This window comes from Vicugna pacos, chromosome 6, assembly GCF_048564905.1.
Source record: "Vicugna pacos chromosome 6, VicPac4, whole genome shotgun sequence".
NCBI classification, from domain to species: Eukaryota; Metazoa; Chordata; class Mammalia; order Artiodactyla; family Camelidae; genus Vicugna; species Vicugna pacos.
Genome location: NC_132992.1, coordinates 3,272,784 through 3,293,776, shown reverse-complemented (window position 1 = coordinate 3,293,776; position 20,993 = coordinate 3,272,784). Strand labels below are relative to the sequence as shown.

General features: G+C 51.5%; 2 protein-coding genes across 5 annotated transcripts in view; one reads left to right on the top strand and one right to left on the bottom strand.

Annotated features, from left to right (window-relative positions):
- Positions 1–15,494, top strand: part of MAP2K1 (mitogen-activated protein kinase kinase 1) — a 67,946-nt gene extending 52,452 nt beyond the window's left edge. The window contains exons 6-11 of the mRNA XM_072962200.1: positions 6,361–6,485; positions 9,147–9,348; positions 10,617–10,681; positions 13,331–13,392; positions 13,790–13,835; positions 14,468–15,494. Coding sequence (XP_072818301.1) covers positions 6,361–6,485; positions 9,147–9,348; positions 10,617–10,681; positions 13,331–13,392; positions 13,790–13,835; positions 14,468–14,581 — 614 coding nt within the window. The 3' untranslated portion in view covers positions 14,582–15,494. The remainder of the gene's footprint in view (positions 1–6,360; positions 6,486–9,146; positions 9,349–10,616; positions 10,682–13,330; positions 13,393–13,789; positions 13,836–14,467) is intronic.
- On the bottom strand, positions 1,251–20,416 carry SNAPC5 (small nuclear RNA activating complex polypeptide 5). Of its 4 annotated transcripts, none has more exons than XM_072962201.1 (4): positions 20,277–20,416; positions 18,970–19,059; positions 18,047–18,180; positions 1,251–1,320 (listed from the first exon to the last, which is right to left on the bottom strand). In XM_072962201.1, exons 1-3 carry the CDS (start codon positions 20,364–20,366, stop codon positions 18,064–18,066), a joined length of 297 nt encoding a protein of 98 aa, XP_072818302.1. In that variant the 5' UTR covers positions 20,367–20,416; the 3' UTR covers positions 1,251–1,320; positions 18,047–18,063. The 4 variants fall into 4 exon arrangements, with proteins under 4 accessions (XP_072818302.1, XP_015099361.1, XP_015099360.1 ...); XM_015243875.3 differs by lacking the exon at positions 1,251–1,320 and adding an exon at positions 10,880–11,138; XM_015243874.3 differs by lacking the exon at positions 1,251–1,320 and adding an exon at positions 14,530–14,668.
- Between the last annotated feature and the right edge of the window lie 577 nt (positions 20,417–20,993).

Sequence of the window (20,993 nt, the reverse complement as noted above, 5' to 3'; positions counted from 1 at the left end):
TGGGTCTGAGACAGGGCAGTCACCGAGCGAAGGGCCAGGAGGACAGGTTGGGAGACTGTATCCTGGGAAGCCCCTGAGAGCAGAGGCCAGGTGTGTGGACGGATGGGAAGGGCAAGGGAAGAGAGCAGAAGGTTTGCCCTGCGGCCCTCCCCCTGACAGCTGTGGAGGAAGGGGCCTGAGGCCCAGGGTACCTGCTTCCTTTAGGAAAGGCCCTGCCCCAGGCTGACAGGTGATCCTGGGAGAGCCGTGTCCTGTTCCTTCTCACATGAAGACATGGTGCAGGATGTAGGTGACCATTACTGTGGTGATGGTCCTAGAAATTCTCTCCCACTCTCCATTTAAAAATGAGCAGATCTCCGGCCTATCTCTATCTTTCCTTTTTCCGTTTTCTCCCCTCCAACACCCCATCCCTCCTGCTGAACAAAATTAGCTTTCAGGGGGCCAAAACAGGTTTTTAGCCAATTTCTCTTTCTTGACTTACAGATAATAAGCACCCAGGTTAGCGCCTTTGTTTTCCTGCCCCAGGTAGTTGATGGGCTCTGTGGTAGATGGCATGCCTCCTTGTCTTCTCAAGTCACCCAGATCGCCTGGGAGGGGAAATGCACTCACTGCTCCAAGGCAGGTTGTTTTAATGGAAAGGTTACTTTGCGGACTTTGGCAGGGGGCTTCTACTTGAGCCTCAATGTCCATATGTATAAAATGGTGCTGCTCTGCTGTATATTATTATGAGTCATTAGAAATGAGAGGTCAGGGAATCCAGGATCCATAAGCTCTGCCTTTCCTGCCTCCTTTTCCCTCTTTCTTTCTCTCCCCCTTCTCCCCCCACCTCTTTAGTGTTACCCCACACCTTTTGCTGTGGCTTTCAGTACAACCTGATTTAACATTCTGACCATTTCTTTGAATGATGTGTGCTGATAAAATGCAAATCCTGAACTCTTGCAACATCATCTTGTGTTTAATTGTCAGCATTTGTGTGCCTTTTGGGTCAGGACTGAACACTGCACTTGCAGAGAGGGGCACACAAAGGTAGAGAAGGAAAGCATTTCAAAACTAATGAATCTTGGAAGGGAAGAAGAAAATTAAAATGCAGTTTCTGGACTGGGTTGCAGAAATCTTGCAAGTGGAGAGATAAAAATAGCTGCTTGTTAGGACCTGGCCCGCGTGCTCCGAAGGCTCACTGTGTGAACTCACTTGTTAATCAGGAGGTGGGAAACAGCCTCTAGTTCCTGCTGTCATCACGAGACATCTCCTGCAGTTAAACTCGTCAAGGAGGGTAAGGAGCTGGCGCTGACAAGGAAGTGCTCACTCACCATCCTGGAGCTTTGAGATACAATTGACATATAACATTGTATTAGTTTCAGGTGCACAGCACAGTATGCACACTTGATACACGTGAATATTGTGACGTGATCACCGCAGTGAGTCCCGTTAACCCCCATCCCCTTACATAGTTTTCTTTCCTGTGAGGAGAACTTGTAGGATTTACTATGGTAGCAGCTTGCAAACACACAGTGCAGTGTCTGTTCCCAGTAGTGGGCCTGCTGTGCATTACATCCCCAGGACTCACTTCTCTCAGACCTGGAGGTTTGTGCCTTTGACCGCTTTCATCTACAACTTCATAGCTTTTTCTGAAACTTTGCAGGACAACTCTTTATGGTTTGCCATTTGTTGTCTTCTTTAGACCCAGATTAGCCAGGCTCTGGATAAACAATCGAGAATCTATGAGTTCTACCCTAGCCTCTGCCAGTAGCTCACTTTGTAACCTGGACAGGTAACTCCCAAACTCAGGTCCTCAGTGTTTCTGATCTGTACGCAGGGGTTTAGGACGCTCACCTCACACCATTGTTGTAAGGATTAGAGAAGGCAGTGTATTTAAAAGGCCTGGCATAGCAGGTGCTCAGTGAACCAGAGGAGGGGTGGTGTCTTCCTCGGTTGGCTGGCTTCTTGTTACTTGTTGGACTCTGTCTCCCCTGGTGGTGACAGCCTGAACAGGGACAAGGACTTGTCCTTTTCACTCATAGCTCGTGCAGGCTACATGTTTATAGAATAAACAGGTGACCCCACTGAATTCTGTAACATGTTGATTGCCCACTGTGGATCGGGTGCTCCGAGGAAACAACTATCACCCAGATTTGGGTGTTGTGGCGATCGATGTGTTAATCCAAACCCCTTGTTTAGAGGGGTAGACAATGTTTAGAAGTCAAGTTAAAATCATGTGCTCATGGGGGGAAAATCAGGAGGCTTTAAACAGTGGTTATTTCTGGGGCAGAAAATATCAGAGAACAAAATACTCCCTGCCACCTAATCTTTTCGTAAAACCTCCTTGTTCGTTTTTGAAGGGTTTACCCATCTTCATTGTTGCAGAGTCTGGGCAGGATCTGGGTATCAAACCTTAGCATCTTGTAGGTTTCTGTAGGAGGCTTGTCAGCCTGGGAGCCTGGGGCGGGGGTGGATGCTCCCTCTGGAATGCAGCATGGCCTACCACGTGCTGGGGCTCCTCTCAGCCTCTTCCTTCTGATGGTGGAGGGTCAGAAAGAGAACCCAAGGCCTGGGGAGGCCTCAGGAAGTAGAGAGAGCCTGGGCCCGCGGTGTGAACAGTGGTTGAGGTAGCTGCGAGGGAAGATGCTGGCGGAAAGCCTGATTAAACCTCTCAGGGCTCCAGAGTAGGGCAGTATTCCTCGTTGGAAGGGGGACTCAGAAGAACCAGGCACCTGATGTAGAGGTGAGAGGGAAAGGGCGATGTTTTAGATGCAGGGACCAGCACAAAACCAGCACTTAGAGAGGTAGGTGAGCCCGGGCCCGGGGGAGGTAAACATGGAGACGTGTCGTGGCAAGAAGTTGGAAAGGTAAGCAGAGCAGTGGAGGGCTTGGAAAGGCAGGCCATAGGGCCTGGACGGTACTCTGAGGCAGACGGGAGCCACTGCAGGCTCTGTACAGGGGTTGTCCCACTGGAGGAGTGCTGGTCAGTGTGCAGGATAGCGTGGAGGAGGAAGATGCTGGGGATTGGAGCAGAGGAAGGAGGGGCAGCGATTCTGGGAAGCAAGTGCGAATGCTGACAATTGGAGGAAACACTATCTCTGGCCTTATCTGACATGTACCTCATTTCTGCCCCCATAGAAGAGCCCCCCTTGGCTGGGGCTGCCAGGGACGAACATGTCCCTGCCTGGCGGCTCCAGCCACATACTCTGGAGTGGAGGGATTTAGCATGCCCAGGTCTCCAACTTCTTGTAAGGCCATCAGGGTCACCAGGAGGAGCCGTGTGCATGCATTTGGCTTCCAGGATGGATGTGGTCCAAGCAAGGAACCCCCCTGAGGGTTTCCCTCTGCTGCCCTCCCCCATGGATCTCTGTAGCCTACCGGGCAGTGTTGTTCCCTGGAGCGGGTGGAGGAAGCTGGAGCTGACTGCCAGGAAGGGAGGAAAGCGGTGTTATGTAAGTTCGCAAAAAAAAGGAGGCTGGCTTGCCATGTGAGTAGAAATCAGAACAGTCACAGAGGCAGTGCAGCCACTCCTGAGTGGCAGCTGTGGCCTGGAGAGATGTGTCTGAGCAGCAGGGAGAGTCCCCGGGCCCTGGGGAGGGCTGCTCTGTTGGGGACAGGGGGCGGGGAGGGGGTGATGCCTGGTGCTGTGAACTTGCCAATCTGGGAGGGCTACCCATGAAAGAATCCTTCTTTGTGTTCCTGTAACGTGCATGCATGCTATTTAAATGCCCACAGTTTGTTACGTTAGATTGATCCTGGTCTCCATTTGGTGAGGTTGTGAGAGCTGCAGTTTTTATCACCACTTTACTGATTTGCAGACTGCAGACCACAGACTGTAGAAGCGAGGCCGCACGTGGAGCAGGCGGCAGGGCCAGGATCTGGCAGGTCTCTTGTCTCTGTAAGCAGTGCCGCTCTTCTGCTGTATGGCAAGGCCTAGCAGGTCACTTCCCAGCAGGGCCTGGGAACATTTGGAGGGTAAGGAGCTCAGGGCTTCATGGTGCAGTCACGGGGATGAAAGGCTGTGATGCGGCTGGAGCGTGTCGGGGGCGGGGGTCGTGTCTGAGCGCCTCCGTGCTCCCCGCTGTTCCTGTGGGGAGAGTGCTGCCCAGCCCTTCCCGCTCTGTCCTGTCACTCAGCCTCGCTCTCCACATACTGAACCCGGCCACCGGGGTCAGGCTCTGTCTGGTGGAGAAGCGCCACAGAGCTGTGGAGGTGAGGACCAGGGGCTCCCTGGGGAAGTGTTTGTCAAGGCCTGTCCTAGTGCCAGGCTCGGGAAGAAACAAAACAAAAGGTAGCCCCTGAGCTCCCAAGGTTTGTCGTCTCCCATGTGTTTGAAATAGTTCTTCAAGAGGCCAGACGGCTTCTCCCTGAGTTCATGTGGGTCATTGCTCATCGCCCTGTCTCATTGGCACCCCTCACTGTCTGGGTTCTTACACGGTTTTGTTGTTTTTATTTCCTTCATGCACTTGAGACCACATGATGCTGCACGTTGGTTTGTCGGTTTATTTTGTCCGTCTCCTCGCACTGAAGTGTCAGCTCTGCGGAACGGGAACTTGAGTTTGCTGGCTGTCATCTCCCTGGTACCTGCATGGTGCTGCCATGTAGCAGGTGCTCGGGGACACTTGGGAATGAGTGAAGCAGTTGAGTTGAGGGCAGCAGGGTGAGTGGGGAGAGGACAGGTCTGGGCATCAGAAGGCCTGAGTTCTGGTTCCAGCTTTACCCAGTTTTTGCTGTGTGACCTCAGTCAAGTCCCTGGACCCCTTTGGGCCTTCGACTTTTCATCTCCACCATGAAGGGGAGGAGCCAGATTCCTTCTAAGGCTACTTCTGATGCCTGTGTTCTGAGAGTCTCTATAAGGGAGACACGAGTGGTTGCCAAAGGGCTTGGAAAGGCCTCATATCCTGTCCTGTCGTGTCCTGTGACATGTTGAGGGCTGGATCTTAGAGAGGCAGCACCCGTGGCTCTGAGGACGTGCGTGTGTACACGGTGAGTTTAGATCCATTCATTCGCAGACATTCCTGTGGGCCAGGTGCTGCCCTGGCTCTGAGGTTCCAGGGCTGAGGCAGACGGCCAGTGTCCCTGCCTGGTGGAGCCTGTGGTGGGTGGCGAGAGGCTAGAGGTGGCTGGGGCCCGTGGCTCTGGCCTGGCCCAGGCTGGGGATGCTGACGGGCTCGGCAGAGGTGGGCAGGGAAGGACTTGCTGGGATATGAGAGGGTGGGGTTTTATTTTCAGTTTTCCCTTGGAAAGATACTTAAATAGACCTGTTAGAATCTGTTTAAGAATAAATAAATGTACTCATATGAATATGAAGGGGAAAAAATAAAATGTGAATAGTGGCTCTGGTAGGTTGGAATTATGGGGATTCCATTTTTTCTTCCTCTGATTCTCCGGATACCCTGTGTAGTGTCTGTATTATTCCCATCAGAGATTCCCTGTCAGGGTTTATGATTTTGCTCCTGGGTTTGGCCTCCTTTTGAGTGGAACTCATTGTCTGCTGATGTCTGTCCACAAAGCCCTGGCCTGGGGACCTTTACCAAGAGAATTCTTGGCTCTGCTCTGCCCACTTCACAGGGAAGTTGTTTGAATCAGGAGAGGGTAGGAAAATAGAGATGGAGATTTACCTCTCTGCAAAGGGAAGGGTCACTGAACTCACACTGGTGTCGGGAGCCAGGGTGGGAAGTGGGGATGGTCCGAGTGCAGGTAAGGGGATGGGGCTGGTGCTGGGGCGCAGCCTTGACCTTGGGGAGCAGCTCTCAGGCCTGCCTGGTTCTCCGGCCCAGGCAGCAGGAGACTCTCCTTGACTGACAACTAGGTGCAGCTCTGCAGGCTCTCACGGAGGTGACTTCAGTGACAGAAAATCAAAAGCCAGCTCCCAACCCCTGCCACGTACTCATGAAACCCATGCTCTGTGCTTGGTGCTGACGTCAGAATAGGAGTTCCCGCCTCTATCCCATCCCCTTTAGTCTTTGGTCTGTAGCCTCAACAAGCATACAGGTCTTATTATTTCTTCCTTATGATCCAACGATGGATATTATGTCTTGCCAACAGGGTTGGTCAAAGCAACAGAGTGAAATCTGATTATTCTTGGTAGCTGAGTCCTTCCTGTGGGTCATCTGGCCAAGTCTGGATTCTCAAAGAGTAGAATCCACTGGCTTTCTGTCTTGCTGCTACAGCAGCCTGTCATTCCTTTGCTGACCATCCTTCCTCAAACCTTGAATGAAGGGGGAGCAAGGGCTTGTAAGCCAGGGGCTGGCTCTGCGATGGGGGTGGGAGTGTGTCGTGGGACTCGTGGTCAGGGCTGGTCTGTCCAGGGAGCGCTGAACCTCCCTCTGGAACCTGCCTGTGTCAATTCTCTACTTTTCTGTGTTCTTGTCCCTGCAGATGTCAAACCTTCCAACATCCTAGTGAACTCCCGTGGGGAGATCAAGCTCTGTGACTTTGGGGTCAGCGGGCAGCTCATCGACTCCATGGCCAACTCCTTCGTGGGCACGAGGTCCTACATGTCGGTATGAACACCGTGTTCCAGCTTCTTGTCTGATCAGGAATATAGGAGCCAAGTGGGTGCCTTCTCTGTGGAGCCAGAGCCTTGTGCTGGGTGATGGGTGGTGGGGGTGGAGGAGAAGGAAATGAGGGGTGAGGTATTGTGGTCCCTCCCTGAGGAAATCACAGTCTAATGGGGAGATGTCTTGGCCTTTCACAGGCCTTGGAGCATAGTCGGGGCACTGGCACAGACAGCAGGGTCCTGGCCTTAGCTACCTCCAGCGCTTGGCTGTTTCCCAGAGCTTGGCTTGCATTCTGGGGAGACTGAGCTCCAGCTACCCCCAGGACCTCAGCCTGATTGTCTTCTGACCTTCAAATTGACAAGGCCGGACATGCCCCCACCTCACATTGCACGACCTCTTCTTTTCCATTAGCAGCAAGTGACATCACTGCTCCCTTAGTTTCCAAGGCAGACTCCTGAGCATCAGCCTTTAACCTCCCTTCCCGGCTCCCCATCCTTTCAGCATCTGGTGGCCCCCTGCTCCCGTGAGCCTATTCAGAATTGTCTCTCCAGTGCAGCCTCTCTCCCGCTCCTCGCTGCACATCTCCCAGGACTGCCCATCTCTCACCACAGCACCCCTGCCTGGTCCCCTGGCTGGAGTCTCTGCTCTAGTCCGGCTGACCCCCCAGTCACTGGGGCCTTTCCTTCTGCTTCCAGCTCGGCCGGCTCCCACTGCCACCAGAGCTCTGTGTGCAGCTGCCCGCACGCCCATGGCAGCATCATCATGTTCTCTTGCTGCCCCCATACAGCGAGTTCCCTTAGGGGCAGAGATGGGGCCATAGGTGTCTCTGTTGTCCCCAGGGTCTGGCTTGGGGCCCGGCACATGGTAGGTGCTCAGGGAATGCTTGGTGAGCTGGCGAATGTTTGGTTGACAGAATGAAATGGCTAACAAAGAGGAAACGTAGCTCTGGGTGAGTGCTGATGTGGGGCAGACAGAGGGGCCTGGTTAGGGTGAGTGGGCCGTCCTCCTGGAGGGGGAAGGAAGAGCTGGAACGGATCGGAGGGGCCACACAGGGGACCAGGGCAACTTAGCCTGTAGGTTTTCATGTGCACTCTTTCAAGCACCTCCACATCCTGATTTGTATGGTTGTCCATGAAGTAAAGATTAATGTTCCCATTTTAGAGATGAGGAAATCTAGACTCAGGGAGGTGAAGTGACCTGCCCACTTCACCTTGCAGAGCTGGGGTTGAAAGCCATGTTCCGTCCCTGCCAGTCAGTCCCCCTTTGCATGCTGTCACTTGCCTCTTAGGTAAGACAGCTGCCCCGGCCTCCCTGTGTGGCAAGTTATGCTCACATCCTCATTTCTTCTTGCCTGTCCCTCTCTACACCGTGACTCAGCCACTGGCACCATGACTGACCCGGTGCTGACCCACATCCCCACCCCGTCCCCTCCAGTGACCTGCAGTCTTTAAGAGATCTGAAACTCACAGGCTCATTGGCTTCTTCCCTCAGTGTCTGAAAACTGAGTTGCTAGTACCCTGGGCTACTCAACTGCCAACCGTCACGCTCAAAATCAGTTAACAGGCCCTGGGACTTATTGATCCAGGGTTTAGTGGGTTTGGTTTTTGTGGTTACATGGTCAGTTCCAAAATAGTCCAGTGTTGGGAGTTAGTGAAAACTCCTATAGGAGAAGTTAATTTGATGTCTAAATAAATGTATGACGGTCAGAATAAAGTTTTTTTTTATAGGCTTCTTGAAATACATGTGCTATTTCAGTTAATGCTCAGTAAAAACAACGCTTTGTATAGCACTGTATACTTTTTTCTCTTTGACTCTTCCCACCAATAACAGCTCCTATTTGTACAGCATTTTGCAACGTCTGTTTCACATTCTCATTTGATTTGATCTTCTCAGTACCCTGGTCAGTAGAGCAGGTATTTTGTTATGTTGTTATGGAGCTATCATTAGTCCCATTTTATAGATGAGGAAACTGAGGCTCAGGATCACGTAGCTTTTAAGTCCCAGGCTTGGGACTTGAACCTCAGTCTCCTGACCCCAGATCCTCTGCCTTTTCTGCCATTCCATGTTGTTCAGGAACAGTGAGTCAGTGGCAGAGCTTGGTCTGAGAACTCAGCTTTCCTCATTCTCAAGGCCAGTGTTCTTTCTACCCACTGCATACCTCATTCACGACCCATGTTCCAGAAGCTTCATGTTTTGGACTCAGGTAACAAGATGAGCCTCTCAAGCTGGGCTTGGACAAGCTGTCCTGCACATGCAAGACAGTGATGACCAGGCCGGGGAAAGCTGGGCCACAGCTGAAGTGGCAGCCAGGGTCTGGCTGGGTTGGATGTTGCTAGTTCAGGGCAGGTTACAGGGAAGACAGCAGTTAGGAGGGGTCAGAGCCATAGGAGCCAGCTAGGATTGGGTAAACAATATTTAGGGACAGGTGGGAAGCCAAAAAGAGGTTAGTGGAGGTCCTGGAACAGGATGTGAGCTCCTGAGAGGAAGAGGCAGAGGAAGATAAAATGCATCAGCAGACGCAGGGCTGGGACCAGGCAGGACAGCCCACTCTCTCGCAGCGCCTCAAAGGGGCGGGAAGTGCAGGCATTCACGAGGACTTGCCTATCCCTCTTCTGTGTGGGCCCAGGCCGGCTCACAGGTGGTAACTCTCTGTTTCTCCTGCAGCCAGAAAGGCTCCAAGGGACTCATTACTCGGTGCAGTCGGACATCTGGAGCATGGGGCTCTCTCTGGTTGAGATGGCGGTCGGGAGGTATCCCATCCCTCCTCCAGATGCCAAGGAGCTGGAGCTGATGTTTGGATGCCAGGTGGAGGGAGATGCGGCTGAGACCCCACCCAGGCCACGGACCCCTGGGAGGCCCCTCAGCTGTAAGTGGCCTGTGTGACCCGGCGTGGACTGTGGGTGGTCCTCGACTGTCAGAGGTCTCTGGAGGGCTGACTCCCTGTCTCTGGATGCCAGGCTTGGACAAAGCGGGAAGCAGCGCAGGGGTCTCCACGTGTAGGAAATTACTGTTTAACCAACAACTATCTGCCCCTTGCTGAGTGTTGACTATGTTCCTGGCACTGCGCTTGGCACTTTATATATGTTATCTGATTTTTATAAGTCGTGACTTTTTATTGAGATAAAATTCACATAACACAAAATGCACATTTTAAAGTGTACAATTCGGTGGGTTTTAGTATATTGCTCCATGTTGTGCAACCATCACCCCTATGTAATTCAAGAACATTTCCATCACCCGCTCCCAAAGAAAACCATCTCCATTAGCAGTCACTCCCAGCTCCCCCCACCCTCAACCCCCTGGCAACCAACAATCTACTTTCTGTCTCCATGGATTTGCCTCGCATTATGTAATTTTAACAGCAGTCGGGTGTGAGCACTATTGTAATCTCCATTTTGGATATGAGGAAACTGAGGCACAGAGTGCTAGACTTGCCACATAGCCTGGTAAGCAGCCTCGTCTGACTCTGAGGTGGTGAGCACTGTGCGTGCAGGTCCGCCTGCCTCTCTGAACCGTAAAGTAAACATGGTACTTGGAGGAGCCTGGCCTACCCATCATCCTCTGATGTAATGTTATCCTGCCAGGACGTCCGTGTCCGAGCAGGGTGATCTGGTCTTTACCTCCGTTAGCCCCCATGGGAGGGGGTGAACATGAAAGGACAAACAGGGGCACGGACAGCCGATGGCGGGTCATTGGAGGGGCTGGTGGCTGTGGCCCCAGGCGGGCCTGTGACTCTGGGGTGTAAAACGAAGAGGCCAAGTTCAGGGAGAATTAAAACTAAGTCCTTGCTAGTTATTTAGTTATTATCTCATTTGCTCCTCTTTTAATGAGGGAGGAAGGGCGAACATAATTTTTACCCATCCCTATTTTACAAAACTCAAAACTAGGCAAAAACATTTGCCCACGGTCACAAACCTCAGCTGTGGCAGAGCCCGGCCTCATACCCAGGCCAGCTGACTGTGGCTTTCGCTGGTCCCGTTTTCAGGCCTGATCTGTGGCTCTTCTGTCTCTTTATTGTCCACGATTCTGTTCAGGTCCCTGGGATCCATGCCCAACCCCCAGCCTAATATTGGCCGATAACCTCCTGTGTGTTTCTGAGAAGCATTTTCTTTTTTCTTCTTATAACATTTGTAGCTTATGGAATGGACAGCCGGCCTCCTATGGCAATCTTCGAGTTGTTGGATTACATAGTCAATGAGGTAAGGTACTGCGTAGCTTCTTTGACCTTGGAATTTACTTGCTCCCCTGAAGGAAAAACTCACAGTTGATTTGTCTGGGAAACCTGTGTTGCTCCCACAATATGGGCAGCTTGGGCTCCAGGATCTGTGTGTCCTGCTTCGTGTATCACGCTCTGGGAACTGAGCGGCTGGTTTAGCGGCTGCAGAAGTCCTTTCCCCGGGACCATCTTTAGGTTGCTCTGAGTCCCTCTCTCCTCCCCTCAGATCCAGGAACCTCCCCCCGTCCATTTACATTCTCATTCCTCCATTCACCAAGCATTCTTGCGCACATACTATGTGCTGAGCACTGTCCGGTGGCAGTAGGAACGAGGTGGGGGATCCAAAAGTGGAAAAACAAAAGTCTCCAGTCTTGAAGACTTAAGATTTTGTGGGGGAGACAAAGCAAATGCATATACAACTGCAGTGCGCGGTCTTCTCCCTGTAAAGCGATGAACATACGCAGTAGCAGTGTAGAAACAGACGTGGGAAGTATTCACTGTAAATTGTTACCTGAAAGTAGTAGGTTACAAAGCAGTATGTATGCTCTGGTCAGTTCTTTAAAAAAAAAAATCTGTGCATGCAGCCATATGCATCTAAAGTCTGGAAAGAAATACGTACAGTGGTTATCTTGAAGCGGTGGGATTACAGGTGATTTAATCAGGGAGGGAAGACACTGACAAGTATTCATCAAGTGTGAGTTTAGGGGAGCGGGAAGCTATGAACTCAGAGGAGGGTGGGGCAGGGCTGGAGGCGCTGGAGGTCAGGAGGGATTTCAGATGGCAGGGCTGGCACCCCTGGCAGCAGGAGCAGCATGGGTGGAGGAAGAGAAGGGGCAAGCTCTGGCCTGTTTGGGAGGCAGCTGGCGGCCCCTCCTTGGCTGAGATGCATCGTAAGGGGCATCACCCTGTTCTCTTCTTCCTAGAGACAAGTCAAGTGGAATCACTTTTCATACTTCATTGCTCCCTAAAACCATACCCCCAAAGGCTCAAAAAGGTCCCCTTGTCCACTATAAACTCAACAGGGGAAACCCTGGTTCACCCCAGCAATTAAAAAGCCATGGTCACTGGTTGACAGTCTACTAGGGAGCTTAACTCAGCTCAGGTTACTGTCTGCACAGCTCTGCACTGAGCACCGTGGGACACGGAAAGGAAGTCCAGGGTCTGATCCAGGCTGCCTCAGGACTCCGGGCAGGCGGAGTGTTGCATTAGTGTCAGTCAGGAAAGCCGTCCTCTCTTGCTGGGACCTAAGCTGGGCGGTGCTGGGAGGGAGCCACATGAAGTAAGGGAAGGGACGGCTGAGGTTGGATAGCTGCCTGGCCCCTGGTGTGCACTGCTCCCTTCCCTATTTCCACGTTCACTGTCTGCGGAGTGATCCAGCACTGCTCCTGTGGGCCAGCCTGCCCTCATCATCCCCTTCATATAGGAAACTGAGGGGAAACTGAGGCTCCAAGCTGAAAAGCAGCTCAGGCCCTTCCCACAAAGTGCTCCTCCTTCCCACCAGCTCCTCCCAGTGCCTACCCACCCAGGCCCCCATCCCCTACCTCCCGGGACGCTGGGCTGCAGGACAGGTGCTTGCACCTCACTCTGCTGGCGCACAGCCCTCCCGTCCCCGGCCCCCTCCGGCTCAGGCGGCCTGGCCTGGCCTCTGGAGGTCAAGCTGGCTGGCCTGCTGCTGGCATGTCCCTCCAGTGTTCCCTTCATCCCCCTCAGCAGCAGGGACAGAGTCTGCACAGTGGGCCCCAAGAGCTGGGTTTTAGTCCCTGACCTCAGATCAGGCTGATTTATCTGCTGTTCTGATAAGGCACTCGGGGTCCTGTCAGTGTTTAACTTTGCCTCCAGTCACCTGTTAATTTGTGTTAACACATCAGAGCAGGGACATCTGGGCAGTGTCTGGGAGTCAGCTCACAAGGAAGCTGCACACAGCCCCAGCAGAGGTCACATGAAGGGTCGGGGACATTTCCTGGGGCTGTGTGGCCCATGAGCAGGGTGGCCCGGGGCCTGGTCCTGTGACTTCCACCGTGCAGCCTGGAAAGACGAGAGCCACTGCCAGTGTTCTCGCCCGATGCCTGCAAACCACCTCACTGCTGCAGTGAGCGTGCAGGGAACATTCTTCCTGACCCCGCCCTCTGCCAGTTAATGTTCCATTAACCTTCAGCGCTCAGGATGGGGTAAGCATTTTCTTACTTCGCCAGCTGTCTGTGACCTCCGCAGGGGTCGTCCGGGCTGGACTGTGTCTGGTTTGCACGTCCCCTGGCTGCTGCTGCTGTAACTGCTGGCTGTGTTTCCCTGCCACACTCCTAGGTTCACAGTGGGACAGCCTCAGAGCTACGAGTGGTCCCAGAGAGCGTTAAGCCCAACCTCCTTCATTTCATACAAGGGTCAACGGGCTCAGAGAGGGACAGTGATTTATTCAGTCACTAGACAAGGGAGCGGTCAGAACACTGACTTGGCCGCAGTTCTCACTGGTTTGTGGGACCGATGGTTTCCATGGGGTGACCTGGTAGCAGCCCTTGGCCTCTCACCCCTGCCTTTCCTTGGCTGGATGAGGGCAGCAGTGCCCAGGGCCAGGTAAGGAGGGGAGAGACGGGCAGGACAGGAAGCCAGGCAGTTATGTCTTCACATGTATTTGCAGCCTCCACCAAAACTGCCCAGTGGAGTATTCAGTCTGGAATTTCAAGATTTTGTGAATAAATGGTAAGTCACCTCCTTGGTCTCTGGAAGGGTACTTTGGTTTTATCAGGCTCCTCATGCCAGCTTTCCCTTCCCCCCGAGGACCCCTTAGCTGCTGCCCTCCTCCCAGAGCGCAAGGACCCAGGCGGCCTGAGCACAGCGGGGGGCAGACAGCGGCTGCGCGCCACATCTGCTGGGCAGGGGCCAGGGGCTGGCATACCGCCTCCTGGCCTTAGTTTAATTCAGCAAGCGTTTATTAACTTAAGGCGGGCGTGACTCCGTGCTAAGAACACGAAGGAAAGGTGCAGGCACTGTTCCTTGGAGCCTGTGGGGCGCGGGGCGGATGGGCAGGCACATATCAGGAATCTGAGCTAGACCCAGCGCCAGGCAGTAGCTCTCACGTTATCTTTCTTCCTTTAAGCTTAATAAAAAACCCCGCCGAGAGAGCAGATTTGAAGCAACTCATGGTACGTACATTTATTTCTGATTCTTACACTGCCACCTGCTTATTGATCTGTTCTCCATCTCTGCCAGTCACCCATCCAGTCCTTCCTGAGCCCATGCTGCTCTGCCAGCACTGTGGCCCAGCTGACCTGGGGGCCGCAGGATACCAAGTGTGTCTCCTGTCCTCCCATCAGTTCAGAGGAAAAGCTGGGATGACCCTGCAGAGGGAGGGAGTCCAGGGAAAGGAAGGGCCTTTTTCCAGCACTGACTGGCTTATCTTATATTCAGCCCCTCCCCCAGTAACTCCCTGTCTCCTAATTGGTGCAGGGGGAGGAGTGGGAAGTAACTGTGTGAACTCACATGCCATGTAGCCTGGTCAGTGGAGCATGCATGTTCAAGTCCATCAGTTTCTTTGTTCCTTCAGCAACCCTGTGAGGCACTGCGGGAAGGGCCACTGTCCCCAGCGCGGGAGAGCGGGCTCAGGGGAGGGTGAGGCCAGCAGAGCCGGGCACGGCGGGGTCTGTCTCAGGCCTGCAGCTGGCCCAGCCAAACTCTGGGAGCTCCTTCCAAAGGCAGCACAACCTCTAGGCCCAGGACTCCTGAATTTTCCTTCTTGGGTCTTCAACATGCTTTGTCTCCATTTCCTCGCACACAGGTTCACGCTTTCATCAAGAGATCTGATGCTGAGGAAGTGGATTTTGCAGGTTGGCTCTGCTCCACCATCGGCCTTAACCAGCCCAGCACGCCCACCCACGCAGCTGGCGTCTAAGCACCGGGAAGAGTCCCCGCGCGGGGCATGCCGTGTTGCGCTCGGGCCCCTTTCCCACGCCTGTCTCTGTTCAGACGTGCACTTCACCTATGACAAAGGATGAGGAAGAACACAGCATGTGCCAAAATTCTCTTCGTGTCATTTGAATATTATTGCCTTTATTCTCATCACGATTGTTACTCCCCTGAGTGGATTGGCTTTGTGCTTGGGGCTATTTTTGTGTATGTCGATGATCAAAACATGTGCAGTGTGGAGTTACAGTGAAACTCTGGTGGCTGTGGGTAGTCATTCTTACTGAAAACTGCACTGCTCTCCTGCACCGTGACTGGCTAGCCGCCCCCTATTTTCAGGATCCTTTGACACCTGGTGGTACTTCCTTCTTGCCAAGCGCACCTTCTTTCTGTCGGAGTAGGAAGGGGCCTTGTGAGATCCTTCACAGGCAGTGCATGTGAAGCATGCTTTGCTGCTATGAAAATGAGCATCAGAAAGTGTGTATCATGATATTTTATTATATTTTTGCTTTTGGTGTAGAGTTCAGCAATTTCCATCAAAATCTAGCCAGGGCCCTTCACTGCCATGATAGCTGGAGCTTCACCAGTCTGTCTGCTGTGGTGATTTGTAGACTTCTGGTTGTATTTCTATATTTATTTTTAAATATACCATGTTGAGATATTTAGTGATATGTCTGAGTTTGGATTCGTGTTTCTAAAATGGTGGAGTTACTTTGAATATTATAAATGGATCAAGGCATTAAAATGTATGAGATTTATCTTTCCCGAAACCCAAGTACTGATGCTATTGTAAACAAGTGTGTATAGTGCCTAAAAACTGTATGAAAATCCTTTTACCACTTTAATCCAGATGTTTAACAAATCTACTCTCTTATTCTAATAAATATACTATCAAATTCCAAGGATGAAAGATATTTCTACTTTTGTGGTAGGATTTTCAATGTCTCTAGTACATAAGAAATCAAATGATTTAGCCACGCATTATTGAGGGGAAAGGCAAAGACAGGCACGAGGCCGGAAGGTGGAAATACCACACCGAGGGCCAGTTCAGGGCTTTGGACTAATGGCACTTCCTGTAATTCTAATCTTTGGATTTCATCCAATTCTCACCAAACACACTTATCTGCGACTCTTCCAACCACCCTTTCTGTGGACCTGTGACTAGATCTCATCAATTCCCTCCATCTCATTATGGGACGGCGGTAGTTGGGGGTGGGCTCGGGGGGTGGCCAGCACGCTCACAGGAGGGCCTGAGTGCCGCTCGAGCTTCCGCCGGGGACTGTCCCATGCTGCTTTGCTCCACCGGGCAATGGCTTCCCCTCTTTACCAGTTACACCTGACACACCTTTCTGGAGAGGAGAGACGTGCCTGGCACCGGCTTTATCATGCTTGTGGGATGGAGTGAAGTCACAGAAAACAAAGCCATGTCCCAGATGGCCTCCCTTCTTTCTTTAAAAAAGACTTCTGAGATTTAGGTGTACGTGAGGCTGCCTGGTCAGCACCTCTCCCCTCGTTTTCTTCTTTGAGACACCAGGTGATAGAAAGCCAAAGTAAATATATATTTTTAAAATAAAAGGCCTATTTCACTTGCAAATTAAAACCAGAACTTGGGTAAATCTCCTGAGCAGGTAGCTCCATTCTGTATAGCAGAGCCTGGGATCCAGCCAGGATTTAACACCTAGTCAGTTCTATATATACAGCTGCCTCGGCCAGTCAGTGTTTTCTCGCTGTGAGGTGAGAACACTTGTCCTGTATCAACAGTCTAATGTAAGTTTTCAACATGCAAATGTTAAGAAGAGGTTTCAGACCCATACCCTCCTCACACCCAGGGTCTTTTACTAACAAGATGCCACCAGCTTTGAGAATGTCACATTAAAATGCTCAAACTGCATCTGAGGAGGAAGGAACGGTGTAACTTGGTGTCTACTAGGATCTGAACACTCATGCTCACTGTCTTGAGGGTTATTTTAAATTCTCCAATCACACACACAGACACACAAAGTCAAAAGATTTTTCCCTAGTAATTCTCACCAAGAATGATCTCGTTCTCAAGAATGATGTTCCCAGCCTCAGTCCTGCTGTGTTTTGAGTTCCCCAAGCCAAACTCCCTCCTCAGACTTCCTTCCTGAGACACCAGTAATAGCTGGATTTTTAAATGCTATGTCATGAGCACCTACCACCACCCTTTGAAACTGCTAGAGCAGATACCAAGACTCCGATTTTACAGCTGGGAAAGTGAGAGCTGCAAAGAGGCAAGTGGCCAGTAAGTAGTCGAGCTAGAACTCACACCCAACTTTTCCAGCTCTTAAAAACCCATGCCCGTATTTTAAATTAGACCCCAAACTGTATACTTTGATGCTTTTTGTCACAGAATAAATGTTCACATTGGTGTTTTCCAAGAAACACGCTCATTTAAACTTCTGGCTATTTCCTGTAAGTAGCTCAAAATAACATTAATGAAATGTTGACTGACGGGTATGTCCAAGCGCTCTTCTGGGGCAGTTAGGTAAAGAGTCCTGCTTGAGGAGTTTGTCTGTGTTTTGTTTGGCTTTTCTGTTGCTTGGCCAGGGCATATTTTACAAAACCAAGCAACTACTTAACTGTACACTTAGTGGGAAAGGGACAGTATGCAGAAATAAACCTTTTTCAAATACGATGTTTAACAACTCTTATTCTGTAACTGTCATCTCTTTATTATAAAAACCCAGTCTCCCAAGCCTAGTGTTCCTGCTTCAATGGCACATTTGCTGAGTCCAGCAGTAGGGTTTAAAGCATCCTGCTGTGCTGTTCACCCAGGGGAGGAACTAAGCCTCGTCTCTCTTGCTGTCTGGAAAGCAGCAAGCTGCAAGGTGGCTGTTTATCTAGGATTTATTTCTAAGCACGTTTTACCAGTGATGTCTCAACCTAGCTGTGATGATGGCCACACAAAGCATGTTAGCAGCCAGTGTTTTGCGATGTCACTGGGAGGTGGCAACAGCTTGTGCTCTCAAGTGGCTCTCTGTCCTCCTCTTTGTCCTCTTTCTCTCCCAGACTGTGGCCTTGCTCTGCTCACAAGGGTTCAATGGCAGGCAAACAGCCTTTAATTGGTTTTCTTAAAAGAGGCATTGTTGATGGGAAAGGACGGCCGTCTTTAAACTCTGCCCTTTTTGCAAATGCCAGACTTTCTCAGTAGCATTTCAGAGGAAATGTTTTGTTTTGAACACAGTTACTGAATCTGACCAGAACATAAACACAGCAGCACACATACTGCTCAATACTGAGACACTGCGTCTCTGCTTTTCTGCATGTCCCTAAGTTTTGTTAAAGCCTTCTGAAACTTGAATTACTGATGGAACCATTCTTACAAATCCACATCCTACTGAAGTTCCTGCTTCCGTTTAAAGCAGGCCACAGGGCCCATGGCAAAAACTAAGAGAAAGTTCCTGAGACTTAGAGCTTAATTTGTTTGACTAACCCCGGCTCTTCGCCCCTTCAGGAATCTGATTCCTCCTCCTCTTCCTCTTCTTCTTGCGGCACATGGCTCCTTGTGCTCAACTCCAGTGCAGTTTGGTTGATGGATGCTTCGTTGTCTACATGCACCAGCATCTGCTTTGGTCAAGGACACTATGTTTTAGTAGCAAGAACACTGGCCTCAAAACAAGTTCTTAATGTTTCAAAATAAAATCTCAATTGCATATTCATTGCCAATATTTACCACTAGCATGTGTGGCCACTCTTCCTATTTCTCCAAATTCTACTCTGACCCCCACTGCCAAAATGGGAGCAGAATAAATGCCAGAGATTTGATAGAATGTTACTTGACTTACAAACATGGTTCTTACATAAAAATTATGCTGGCTATGGTGTGCTGCTCTCAAATAGTTAAAAATGCTTAACACATCTGAGAGAACTAATCAAATGTGGTATATTTAGAGAGATGGTTTTACTGACTGACCTGGGGGCATCTGGTGAGGCAAGGACATGATGATGACAAGAACTCATTTTTTAGCACTGGGCTTTGGAGTTGAAGCTACACTCTATTTTCGAATCCTAAGCTTACTTATTCTCAGAGCAGCAAGAGTTCTGACATGTTCCTACAAAGATCTCCACACTCTCCCCAGGTTCACTGGAGTGACTGGAGAGAATAGATGACTAGGAAGGTGTTGGCAATATAACAGGAAAATCAGCCAAAGTGTAGCCCACTGGTAGGTAGGTGGGCTGTTCCCTGTTTAAAACAGTCATACAGACCAGCCAGTTTATTAAACTAGAAAGTTCTTATCAGCACTTCCCAGAGTCCTTTGGGCTTGACAATGTAATTTACAACTTTTGACCTCCAAGAAGTCTAAAGCAGAGCGGACTTTGCCATCTCCCTCGGGTCCCACCCTTGATTAAGCTTACATCATGTGACTGTTCAGGTGCAGCCTGAGAAGTCAGCATCTCATCCCCTCTTCTAGAACTAATCATTGACTGGAGGGCCAGTTCTTCAACCTAGAAAAGAAGAGTTGAGGACACCTTCCTTACTGTCACTAGGCTACTGATGGAGGTAAAATTCACAGAGCACGCTGTAAGAGGTCGGCAGCATGAGAGGAACTGAAAACAGTGTAATCTAATCTATGTAAAGCGCTAGAGGAAAGTGGGGAGGCTCCTTAAACTCCCCCTGCCTCTTAAGGAAAGAGCACAGAAAGCCTCCAGCCCTTTTCTTCCAGGGTGAACAGCTGTTTCAGCTGAGCCAAGGCTTTCACTCCACCAGAGCAAGCCACTCAGGGGAGACAGAAGCCTGCCCTAAAGCCAGGGGCCTTCTGATTCCACAGGCCCGAGCCTGTCTACCCAGTAATGAGCGAGTGAAGGTAGGAAGAATGGAAAATGGAAGTTTCCTGGAGCATAAAGGAATCTCGGCTTTGGCGGCGTTGTCATCAACACGCAGGCAGCTGTACACGTGCTGTGGTGACATAACATGAAGCACAAGCCGCAACATGCGTCCTGAGGGAGAGTGAACTATCTTGACATGTCGCAGTTGGACAATGCTTCTCAGTTTACGAAGGGCTTTCATAACCCTCATCTCACTTGAATTTAAAGATCCTGAAGGGTGAAGAGCAGGGATTCTCAGGAGCACCTCACTGGCGCTAAAGAGGGTGACTTCCTCACAGGTCTAAGAAATGGCCCTGGTGGGTTTTAATCTTGACTCCTTGTCAGGGCCGTGGAGTTGGTAACAGACCCGGGAAGAAAAGCTACCGCGAACTACTCCGTGACAGGTCTCTTCTCCCAGGGCCTCGCAGTCTGTCTTCGCACAGTAGGGGGACCCGCGAGTCAGCCGGCTGTGCGAGACCAGAGCCGCTTCCAGCGCCGGTACTAGCTAGTAAGAGAAGCTAGGAGATGCTGCAGGGGCTCGGGAGGCGAGGACGGCGGGCAGGAAAGGTCCAGGCGAGCCTTCGGGAGGTCGCCCTTCTCAGCGTGTGGTGCGGGCCGCCTGTGTTTACGGGGCTGTAGGGGTCCGGGGCCTGGGGTGGTGTACTCGCCAAACTCAGATTGCTGGGCCTTAGCCTAGACCTGCAGGATCAAGATTCTCTGAGGGGTGGACCCACAATCTCAAAACCAGCCCCCCAAGTGCTGTCGGCCACCATGTCGGGCCGACAGGACGAGGTGAGGAAGGGCTACCCGGCAGCAGGCGGACGGCGGAATGGAGGGGCGGGGGGCCGCGGGGTCACCTTGAGCCGGTTCAGCTGGTCGTGCAGAGCCGCCTTCAGGCGGAGCAGCGTCTCCTCCTCCTTGCGCAGTTCCTGAAGCCGGCTCAGCATCTCTCCTCCTCACGCGGGCCGCCGGCCGGGCGCTCGGCGATGACGCCACGGCCTCCGCGCCACCGGAAACGGAAGAGCGAGCAGGGCGGGCGCTTCCGGCTGGCGTCGGTGATCGTCGCTGCTCGCTGCAACGGGCAAACGGGGTGTTAAGCAAAAAGCTAAACTCGGTGAGGATTCCTAGAGCGAAGGGCGTTGGGGCTGTAAAAGGCCTGGAGAGAACAACGGCCAGCTAGCTGTTAAGTGTCAAGTGCTCGCCGTTCAACGCGTTTCTTCCAGTGGCGCTGCAGATTTGGCTATTTTAGCCCCACGAAAGCTGCAGACGCACTTGAAGGCCAGACTAACATCAGTGTCTGGTACAGCGGTCCAAGAGCCCTCCTGTGCCGTTATGCAGGCAGGGTTTCCCAGGAGGCTGCAGCGAATTAGAGCAGGAAGATTAAGGGAACGGTGCTTTATGCTAAGGAACTTTCTCTTGACCTGCAAATTTGAGGATAGATCACCCCAGCTGTGGATTTTAACGAGACTGCCAAATGGTAAACAAACCAGATGCAAGAACAAGACCCTGACACGAGACCAGAAGTAGGGAAGAACAGGTCACCTCTAAGGTAATAAAGCTTGATGGCAGATTTG

Bases quoted from the DNA above. Each gene is read 5' to 3' on its own strand.
- SNAPC5 (XM_072962201.1), bottom strand. From the start codon at position 20,366: ATGCTGAGCCGGCTTCAGGAACTGCGCAAGGAGGAGGAGACGCTGCTC. The intron at 19,060-20,276 runs GTGACCCCGCGG...CTTCTTTTCTAG, and splicing joins ACCAGCTGAACCGGCTCAAG to GTTGAAGAACTGGCCCTCCA. The intron at 18,181-18,969 runs GTAAGCTTAATC...CCTTGACCAAAG, and splicing joins CACCTGAACAGTCACATGAT to CAGATGCTGGTGCATGTAGA.